Source organism: Panthera uncia, chromosome X (assembly GCF_023721935.1).
Source record: "Panthera uncia isolate 11264 chromosome X, Puncia_PCG_1.0, whole genome shotgun sequence".
In the NCBI taxonomy this organism is placed as follows: Eukaryota; Metazoa; Chordata; class Mammalia; order Carnivora; family Felidae; genus Panthera; species Panthera uncia.
The window spans coordinates 108,145,375-108,155,920 of NC_064817.1; the positions used below are offsets into that span (position 1 = coordinate 108,145,375).

General features: G+C 42.4%; 1 protein-coding gene and 1 non-coding gene across 6 annotated transcripts; both read right to left on the bottom strand.

The window, feature by feature from the left end:
- Positions 1-1,190: 1,190 nt before the first annotated feature.
- On the bottom strand, positions 1,191-10,143 carry RBMX (RNA binding motif protein X-linked). Of its 5 annotated transcripts, XM_049644360.1 has the most exons (11): positions 9,964-10,139; positions 8,735-8,863; positions 8,435-8,541; positions 7,780-7,951; positions 7,073-7,225; positions 6,621-6,735; positions 6,403-6,528; positions 6,237-6,319; positions 4,374-5,601; positions 3,393-3,475; positions 1,191-2,461 (listed from the first exon to the last, which is right to left on the bottom strand). In XM_049644360.1, exons 2-9 carry the CDS (start codon positions 8,841-8,843, stop codon positions 5,291-5,293), a joined length of 1,176 nt encoding a protein of 391 aa, XP_049500317.1. In that variant the 5' UTR covers positions 8,844-8,863; positions 9,964-10,139; the 3' UTR covers positions 1,191-2,461; positions 3,393-3,475; positions 4,374-5,290. The 5 variants fall into 5 exon arrangements, with proteins under 5 accessions (XP_049500317.1, XP_049500319.1, XP_049500316.1 ...); XM_049644362.1 differs by lacking the exon at positions 4,374-5,601 and having other exon boundaries at positions 9,964-10,143; XM_049644359.1 differs by having other exon boundaries at positions 3,393-5,601.
- Positions 8,617-8,685, bottom strand: LOC125932468 (small nucleolar RNA SNORD61). The gene has a single exon (XR_007460629.1). It is a non-coding gene; the product is annotated as a small nucleolar RNA SNORD61 (small nucleolar RNA).
- Positions 10,144-10,546: the final 403 nt, after the last annotated feature.

Here is a 10,546-nt window from a genome sequence, read left to right on the forward strand (position 1 = left end):
AAGAAAAGCTTTACGCAAGGTTCCACTTTTATGATTGCATTTATTCTAGAACAGACAAAACTAGTCTCCATCTTTGAGGAATGATGGCAATTGTCTGCAGCAAGTCACAAGGGAACTGGGCCTGGGTGATAGCAACGTTCTCCATCTTGATAGTGTGGACTTTTGCTAAATTACACATACTTAAAACAATCCAAATTAAAATTTTAAAACTCATCTTCAAAATCTGTACATATTGAGGTCACTGTTTTTTAGGGAAGCGCACAGATGTGTGCAACTTAACAACTGACGGGAAGGACTAGTTCCTCTAGAAGTCGTGTGGAGCTAATTTATTTACAGGTCAATACTTAGGGCTTTTTCTGCCATCCTAATGCTCAACTAGCATTACTTTCCCACACAATGATTTCTGTTCAACTGACTATATAACCCAAATCCACATTTTAGGTGCAGATGAATTTAAGGGGGACCCAGAAAACAGAGACTGCCCCAGTGGTCTGGCCCAGGTCTGAAATCTAAATGTCAGATGTCTAAATGCACGCACAGAAAACCTGAAATATCAAACAATCCCAACTTAGCTTTACCTCCCCCTTTACCCTAGAAAATAGGACCTTGTAGCCAGCCAATCGTGCGTTTCCACACCTTGAAATACTCCATGAAACTCACTCATGCCCCAAACCCCACTGGGAGCAGTGCCTGTTTGAGGTACTACACTCCAAACCATGGTGGCCTTCCTTTTAATAAAGGACACAGGTAAACAGTGCAGGAATCAGAAATACACAGAACAGTAGACAATAACAGAGAAAGTGCTCAATACAGAAGCACGTTAATCAAATGGCACTGTGTTTAAGAACATCGCTGAAGGTCCCCATTGGGATTCACTACCAAACTGAGCCAATGGACCTGTGCCTCCCCTCAAGAGTTAAGCAGTAAAAACCAGACTATACCTTCTAGTCTTTTAGCTTCTAGTTCTTTGGTGTCACTGCCTATGTAGGGGTAGAGATTAAATGGGCTCACCTCATTTACCTTGATACCTACACCTGAAGCTCACTCCCCTAATAAAAGCAGCCTAGTCACAGAAGAGGCCACCTTGGGGACTATGTTCCAAGGCAACCGCTCAAGATGGACACAAGGTCATATGGAAAAGCCTAAATTCCTTATTACAAAAGAATAAAGAACCCAGGGGCCACAACATATGCATGTTAAGTTTTATTAAGTTTCAAATACAAAACATTCCAAAAAGAGAAAAGTGATCTAGGATATCTAAGTTCTGTATTCAACTACCAGTTCAACAAAACATTATATCATTCTTTTACAACCAGTATAAAGCCAGAAGACTCAAGATGGATTCTTTTCCCAACGGGAGAATTAAGTCTGCCGGGTCAGTAAACTATTTGCCAACAGCTGAATGGTCATTTGGGTATGCTTAATTTCGACTTCATATTAATGATCACTATGTTTAATTTCTATGTTCTACACTATTTTCCAGATACTTAAATAAAATCTCCAGAGCCCAAGTCATCAGAAGCATAATCCCACGTACTTTACATCATAGGATTGAGGAAGACAGCTATGTTAAGTGTCAACAGCTATTTAAATTTGGTCAATACCCTCATGGCCTGGGATTAGAAAAGCCTGTCCGAAGAGGGTTAGAATTTTGGGGTTATTTCCCACAATGACAAAGATCAAAGATGATAGCACTGATTTTACGATGAAGAAAAAAAGTCTTAGGAGTTGAGTTGGTTTTTCTAACCCAACTACTCAAATCTGTTTCCTTTGGAAACATTAGCTTTTTTATACTACCAGCTCTGGTCTCCAACACAATTGGTTTGTTTCCAAGACAGGTGGTGGGGGTAAAAGCAGGCTTACCAAACAATACAGTTAAAAAAAAAAAAAAAAAAAGCCAAGTGGCCCAATTTTGTTTCCAGTTTTTAAAGTGTGCTTTCAATCATTTTGTCCATGGTTCCAGTTACTCTAAGTTTCCAGACACTACTCCCTTGGTTTTCTGACTAAACCCCACTTCGGGATAAACTGCACCAAAATGTTCCACTTGCTGAAAAAAATCAAACAGTTTACTGGATAAAGAGTTACCACTTACGCCTTTCATTTTTCTACTTCAACTTTCTGACAGTAGTCATCAGCCAGTTCTAAACTGCAGAGTCGTCCCCCAGGACTTTAACAGAATGAAAGCCAAACTTGTCAAATCCACGTGAAGAACCACAAGAACTTCCTACCTCCACTTACCAATTTCCTTAAATGCTCCCCTTTATCTGGTCAATTACTTTTTTGAAGTAACTACCACTCCCTAGTTAAGAGTGCTAATCAACACTGGTGCCTTCCTTCCTCAGATCCACAGGAACCCTCGAAGGCAAAAACTCTATTGCCTGCACCAAACCAATTCTGAGGAGTACTGCTTATGCAACTGTTGTGCCTTATCGACAATCAGCATTCTTCTGCTTCAACAACTCTGTAAAATGAAAAGCATGTGATCAGGTCACAAGATATTGTTTTATACTGGAAATTACTCCCCTCTCACCCATTCTCTAAACACATACTTTGTAACTGGCAACATTTCCTTTAAGCTGCAAGCTCCAAGATGCAACCGTAAATACTAATTCCTTTATCACTTTGGGAATATTAAAACCGTGTCACCATTATGCCGGTAACATTACTCGTAAGTGGAACTTAGAAGCAGCTGCATCTGTTCTCCCTTTAGTCCATTTGTACTGTGGCTGGGGCGGCACGAACAGGGCGTCCTCTTACAAAATTCAGGGGACCAAGTTTGAACCTCATGGAAGTGAAGTCTGCGCACCTACCAAAACACTAACTGGACAGCTCCAGTCAACAACTGCTTAAGGAGACTAGATCAGCAAGCTTTGTAATACACTCAGAAGTAACTAACACAGGGCATGAAGAGGTATCAACTTCCAGTCGTAAATAACATGAAAAGTACAGCACAACATGGGGGGGAGGGGAGCTAAGGGGCACCTGATTGGCTCATTTAAGCATCTGGACTTTGGCTCAGGTCATGAGCTCATGGTTTGAGATCGAGCCCCCAGGTCTGGCTCTGCGCTGAGAGCGCGGAGGCTGCTTGGGATTCTCCCTCCCTCGTTTGCACACACGCTTGCTTGCAAACTTAAAAAAAAAAAAAAAAAAAAAAAAAAAAGCTAAGATCACTTGACTGAGCCACCAACGGCAACCTACCTGTTTAACCTCACCCTCCATTCTAATGGGTAACTTAACGCGCCAGGTGTAAAATACGTTACAGCACTTAACTTTATCCTCCTCACCCACATTAGGTTATCCTACCCCATGGAGAACTTACAAATATCACAGCTATGCAAACAGGCAAAACTACATAATTTGTACCTATAAAGGCCATGGCTCTTGAAACTTACCTTAGCATTTGATTTCTCTTGCTGTGAGGTTTATGTAGTGTGAATAAATCAGCACTCCAACCATAAGGACCAAAATCCTCAACCTGTAAAAATTAAATAGGTAAACTAGTTATCTCTCTTAAAGGAAATTCTTCAAAACTTGCCTACAACTGCTCTTTTCCAGAAAGAAAAGGCAAGTTCAGACTTGCAGCTTAACGTATTTCATGTTCTACTAATTCTCTTAAGTGGTGGAAGATTCACTGGCTTGGGATGGACTGGAATGGCTTAAAATGGTTAAGTCGCATGGCTTATGGATTCTCATTCTGTTCCAATGGTGCACTGCCATGTTAAATCCATAAGTTGAACGGACAAAACTTATTTGAAGGAATAAGTGCATTGTAAGGATTTTTAGTTGGAGGTCTTCAAGTTTACTATATTCAAGAGCATCTTTTTCAACTTCATGGCTGGACCTGGGTCATGCTGCCTCAGGTTTTGCTTTTTAAAGACCACTTTGCAATAGATTTTCTCCATACAGTGTAGTTCCATAGAACTAAAAACAAGTCAGGCATCCAACTAAATGTCAAGTTTGCAATGGCTTACAGGGGCAAGAGTGGGACCCCAAACTTAAGCCATTTCCTATATTGACTAAAAGGCTATTTTGAAAAATGTTAAAACATACGAAGCATGTTTAAAGGTCTTCATCAAAAATACTTTAAAAAAAAAAAAAAAGGCACCCCCTCCCAAGCCCCAGATCGCTATTGGTAAACAACAGCTGTATTATTAAGGCCTTTAAGTGTCACACATGCTTTAAAAAAAAAAAAAATCCATGTGTTGAATTTGGAGAACTTCTAATATGCTATCGAACACTTTGCTTTTCCAAAAGTTTTTTTTTAATCTAGAAAGCATTTCCATTGCCATGAGGTACAGTATGTCTCACTGTACTAGGAGGAAGGTAAGTGTTCAATCTCGACTTAGACGGAAAAACTAGTTTGCTTTGCTTACCATCTTTGCTGTTTCACAGGCATTTGATGCTTTAAATCTGATGTGGAATGCTGATAGATTCACTTTTTAGAAGTCATAAGCCTTTGAGAAGTTGGAGATAACTTCATTGCTTATCTATTTTCTCCTTTGCAATCAAGCTGTTCCTTAAAAGTGAGACACTACAGAGTTGCAAAAATTTGAAACAGTAAGAGCAAGCACCGTTTGCAGCTTCATGGTTGGTTTTGGCCAAACTTTTTATTTAGTATTCTGTAGTTGCTTAACACACACTTAAATGGTCTTATTGGGGGAGGGGAAAGGGGAGGTTCTTGTAGATTCCCAAGGAAATGTCAGAAAGGCAAAATATGGCCAGCATTATCCATTTGCTTTTTTGGATTTACTGGGTGAATAGCACTTTCCTTACATAAAAGCATCTGATCTCAGGTTTTTCATACTGAGAACATGGAGATTTCAGTTTGAAGACACTCTGAAATCCTAAGAGTAGCATATCCCGACCACCCTCTAATAGCTAGCTTGTTTGTATAGGCAGAAGAATTCCACCTCTCCATTTTAGATGGCTAGATGTTTGTGGAAGGTCCTAGAATTGCTTGCCTCATTTACTGGGAAAAATCAAGATATAGGAAGTGACCTTTAGGGACACTTTTACTTGGAAAATTACAACACTAGTACACAAGTCAAGTCTTAAACACATTTAACATTTGCTTACTGAAAGCAATGTCATAAAGTCAAATAAGATTAACAGATTTTACTTTTTTCCCTCACAAGAACATAAAAATTATGGAAGGGGAACTTAACAGGAAATTTAAAAAAGGTAACACAATTTTTCCTTTTAGTAGTCCTTGGGTAGTTATGACAGAAAAGGTTCCACTGTTTTGTTTGTTTCTTTGAACGGGGATTTTGGTCCAAAGTTTTGTTTGCTTTTAATATCTGCTTCTGCCTCCCCCTCTATCAGATCGGCTTCCTCCACGGCCACCACCTCTTGGTGCTCCGCGGCTTGAACTGCTGTAGGAATCACGTGGAGGAGGGTACCCCCTTTCCATAGAAGGGGGAAGCCCTCTTTCTTGTCTGCCAACCCGATCACGACCACTTGAGTAGAGATCACTTCGGCTGCTTGAGTAACTGTCTCGACTTCCACCATATCCGTCACGTGAGCTGCTGTAATCATCATAGCGACTGCTTCCACCATAAGATGGCGGGGGCCCTCGTGTAGGTGGAGCACTACGTGAGTTACCTGCAGGGTCAATGGTCAGGTAATATGGCAACACTATAAATTGTATATATACAACATTTAAATCTGAATTTACAGAATTCTTGTATTAAACGTTTACTTTCTTAACTGGAAGGTTTTAAACTCTGCCATTGCTGGCCATTAACAGGGATTTGCTCATCTGCTGAGATACGGAAATGGATGGGTTTTAATGTTTGTTTGCAAAGACTGAAGACGGTGTGTATTTCAAGAGGATATTCCAGACAGCTTGTTATTTTAGAGAAGACACTCAGACACTTTCCAGTGATAAGTTGCAATTTTGAACTGTAGACTTTCCTTCACATTGCAATGGTAAACATTTGATCTTGTTAATAAAATTTTTAAATTGTATTTTCACTGTTGGGGGAAAACACATAAGGCTGCCAATTTAAGCAAGCAAAATCCCCTCCAAAGCAAGCAAACAGCCTCAAAAAAAAAAAAAAAAACTTAGAAAAAACAAAAGCCCCTCACAAAACTAGGAAAAGCCCAGCTGATAAAGTTACCCCTTAAAAGCAAGCAAATATCCCTTAAAAAGCAAGCACCACACAGCCTAATAAAGTGGCTCATGAACCTAAAAACTCAAGCTGGTGATACTCGAAGACCCTCAACCAGTATCTTACCATAACTCTCATATGAATCTCTGTAGGAGCCTCCACTCGGATGATCTGAATAGTCACGATCACGACCATAGCCATCTCTATCACTAAAGAGAAAAACTCGTAAGCCACAGGGTAGCAATATTCAGAGCAAATTTACAAGCTGTCGCAGGCTGCAGTATCACTTCACCTATAGCCTCTTGATGGGTAGTCATCACGTGAACTGGAATGACCATAGTCACGGTAAGTATAATCTCTCGGGGGTGGTGCGTAATCTCTTGTATCACGAGAACTTGGGTAATCTCTGCTTGAATAGCTACAAAAACAAAAATGAACTCGGTTCACACTTTTGGCAAGTTCTCCCTTCAACCGAAATTATGGAGACAAACTACTACACTTGTCTGTTACCTGTCTTTAGTAGAATATCCGTCATCTCTTGGGGACAAATAAACATCTCTACGAGAGGGCAGGGGTTCCCTTCGAGGTGGGCCTCCATAACTGTCTCTTCCACGTGACACAGGAGCTTAAGACAAAATAACCATTTTTAGAAATACATCCAAAGTGGGAAGCTTCGGTGAATGTGAATTTCCATCCAGATAATGAAAGCAGGGCAGTTCACTCAGATAGGACAGATGGTATGGAACTCAAAGAGTTTCTTCCCTAAAACCCCCTTGTTCACAACTCAAGTCTTTTCAGTGCATATTAACTTCATGTACCTACATCACCTAGTACACAAGTCACTTTCATAAGCATCTTTTATATTGAGGATTTTTATTTTAAACCATCATTTTTTAAATCCCTTGTCAACCACGTGCAGGTCATGGTGGCAGGATGGATTGTTCTAGAAATCCAGCATTTACCTCTTCCTCCCATTCCACTGCTGCTGCGAACTGGTCCTGAAGGGGCTGATCTTTTAGGAGGAGGGCCGCCACTTCTTGGTGGAGGTCCTCTTTTTACTGGAAGTGGTCCCCTGGAAGAACTCATGTTAAAATTCATGGAATAACCACCATCATCTACATTAAAATAAAAAAGAAAAACCTGTTAATCGTCGTAATAATCAGTAGGAAGCTGTACAAGTTCTTTTTTGCTCTATCAAGAATGACCATTTTCTGTTCAGTTGGGTAATCTTGTTTTCGTTTTCACTTCTACAAGACTACTAAGCAGAAGGGAGTCTATCTAGACTAATCAAAAAACGGTAGTCTTTAAATTGCTTCAAAGAAAAAACCCGAATGGTTTCATTTTTATATACTTAAAATGAAGGCCTAGATCCAAATTTTTCTGTGAAGTCTTCTGCAATTTTTCCCCCCACAAACTACCTAGTTCTGGTGCCCAAACTCACAACCCCAGAGATCTGGGGCTTTGAGCCAGCTAGTTACCCCATCCACTGTTTTTTTAAACACAAACTTATGACTTCTAGGTCTCTTAAGTCTCATGGACTTCAATATATGCATCAAGTGTTCGCAGTATCAGGTGGAGTCTTTACACAAGGACTTAACCAACGCACACTGGCGTGAGGTCTGCAGTTCCCAAATTCCACACCAAGCCTGAGGCAGACCCAAGTCATTACCCATGTGCCCTCCACGTGAGGGAGGTCCCCTGGTTCCTCCACTTCCTCCTCTTCCGCCCCTAAGACCTCTTGGGGGGCCTCTGCTTCTTGGGGGTGGAGGTGGTCCACGTCTGCCACTTTCAAATGACGGTTTAGTGGCTTGTTCTACCTTGATGGCTTTTCCATCTAAGGACTAAATAACATCAAAATGTAATTCCATCAACATTTAAAGAAAACCTGCAGATCCCTTCACTATGCAACGTGACGCCAACGCACCCTTCAAAATAAAGTTTGTAGGTAAATTTTGCTCAATAAAAATACGGGGTCGTTTTTCCATTGGAACTTTTTGAGAATGCTACGGAGGAGGAGTTGAACCCAAACGTAAGGTCCATTGCACTACTGGTCAACAAAACATAAAAGGCCAGTCAAGTTGTTAACAAACTGATAACCGAAAAGCCAAGTTTTCAAGTAGAGAACAGAGTCATGCAACATTCTGAACTGAGACACTTTCGGAGCATAATCCCTAACTTTGCAAATTGTGAATTCACAAATGGCTAAGATCAGATGCCTCTAGAAAGGTATACACTCAAACACAACTCAAGAGCTACCCTCGACCAGATTTCAAGAACACTGTGCCAGTTTATGCACTAGAAACGGGATCACTGTGCAATCTCACCTTTCCGTTCATGTCTCTGGCTGCATCCTTAGCATCTGCTGGGCTTTCAAAGGTGACAAAGGCAAATCCTCTCGATTTGTTGGTTTCACGATCTTTCATCAACAGAACTAAAACACAGTTTTGGGGGGGGGGGAGCGTTACTCTAGTTCAAATGAAATAACCAAAGCTAGTCTATAAAATGCAAGCTCAGAACTTCTTAGAGGACAAAATGTATCATGTCAGACGATCAACGTAATCAAATTCATCACAGCTTACATTTTTAATTATTCACAGCTCCGCGTATGCCTTCAGAGAACTCACCTTCCACTATTCGTCCATATTTGCCAAATACGGCTTCAAGGGCTTTTTCATTTGTTTCTGTATTGAGGCCACCAATGAAAAGCTTTCCTGGGCGATCTGCTTCAACCATTTTTTCCCCCTGGTGAGAGTCTGTTGAAAAAGAACAGTATTACCTCCCTAGAAAAAGTTCAAGCTTATGGGACACATGTATTTATTGGCACATCTTTCTTGTTATACTATAAAATCATCATTCCTTAAAAACTGAAGGCACCAAAAGCATTCTCTTCTTCCAAGCGTCAGCAGGAAACCAATTTAAGTAGTTTAGTGATAGCGCAGTTTGCATTAGATCAGTTAAAAGGCCCAAGTTAACTTATGCCTCCATCCTTAAACCACCTTGGCAATTTTAATCAACTACTCAACGTTTGAAAAAGCAGTTCTAGTTTTAATCCTACATGTGTTGCCTTTTAAGGATTCAACGATCACATCCAAATTACCCTGATGGTTTTTTTTAAGCGTGTAGCCTCATTCAAGGTCACAGGCCAGTCGGAGGACCTCTTCCAAGAACTTTGTCTTTCCTCGTTAGGATTCCCCAGTAAACCTAAGCAGAAATCTCAAGTTTGAGCCAAGTTATACCTCCCCTTCTCCACCGGCCCCTGCCCCGCCGAAAAGGTTTAAAAATAAAAAAGGTTTCGGCATCGTTTCATAATAACGGAAGGTGGAAGCGCGCATCGTATCACTCAGCACTCCATGACTGCAGCAGAATCCAATTAAAACCCGTCATTAAAAAGCGCGTGGAAAACACAAAATGGCGACACTTGGATTCAACCCAGAAAAGCCTACACCGGCCAGGGGAGTAACTTTCGCTATCGGCAGTGGCTGGGAAAATCCGCAGGGCTTCCTCTCCAAGGCCGCCAATGAACAAGGACCCGCGTAAAAGTGCACGTGCCCGTCCGTGGCGCCAGCGCCATCCCAATGCAGGTACCGCGGTGGCGCGGTCGGCCCTCGTCCCGTTCCCACCCCGGCCTCCGCCGCCACCCCCGCGGGCGACAGCCAAACTTTCTCGAGAGGCACCCGGCCGAACGGAGCCCCCCACGTCCGTTTTCCCCGGACACGCTCAGCCTTATCGAAATAGGTCGGCACCTCTCGGTTCTTAAAATGGCGCCCGCCACCCCCATCTCCGGGGAGATAATCCCAAGTTCTAACGTGGCAGGAACGTAGGCGCAACGGGCGAAGGGCAGGGGAACACGTACCGGAGGGGTGACGACGGTTCCAAGCTCCTACGAGCTCGCCGGCAGGGGCTTCGTAGCAGCCCAGCACGAGGGAGGGCCGCTGGCTCCGAGAACGGAAGAGGGAAGCCGCTAGCACTACTGCGCAACGAGGGCGAACAAAGGAGACAGCAAACTTTATACTGCCCGGGAACGAGGCTGAAGGACCCGGATGGAAACCGAGCTCAGAATTTGAAACGCTAAGGGAGGGGGAGCGGTTCCCAGCCTCCCCATTGGCTGTCTTCTCTGTCATTCGCTCTTCGCTCCTCCCCTTTCCCTGGGCCCCTCCGCGTTTGGGCCGGCGCCCGTTTCTAACCGTTTCCCCAGCCCCCACCCGTGCTCCACGAACCCGCGTTTTTGCTTTCCGCTAAAATGGTTCACGGGCTGCCTTTGATACCGAGCTGAAATTTATTGCGTGTTCTAGGGGGCCGGGCACGGGGCTGAACTTTACAACCATTAACTCGTTTAATTCTCAGAACAACGTGATGAAGGTAGATACTCCTAACTATGCTGATTTTACATAAATGGGAAACAAAGAAGTTTAGATAATAAAATAGATCCTCCCCAA

Bases quoted from the DNA above. Each gene is read 5' to 3' on its own strand.
- RBMX (XM_049644360.1), bottom strand. From the start codon at position 8,843: ATGGTTGAAGCAGATCGCCCAGGAAAGCTTTTCATTGGTGGCCTCAAT. The intron at 8,542-8,734 runs GTGAGTTCTCTG...ACTGTGTTTTAG, and splicing joins ATATGGACGAATAGTGGAAG to TTCTGTTGATGAAAGATCGT. The intron at 6,320-6,402 runs GTGAAGTGATAC...TTTTCTCTTTAG, and splicing joins TACCCATCAAGAGGCTATAG to TGATAGAGATGGCTATGGTC.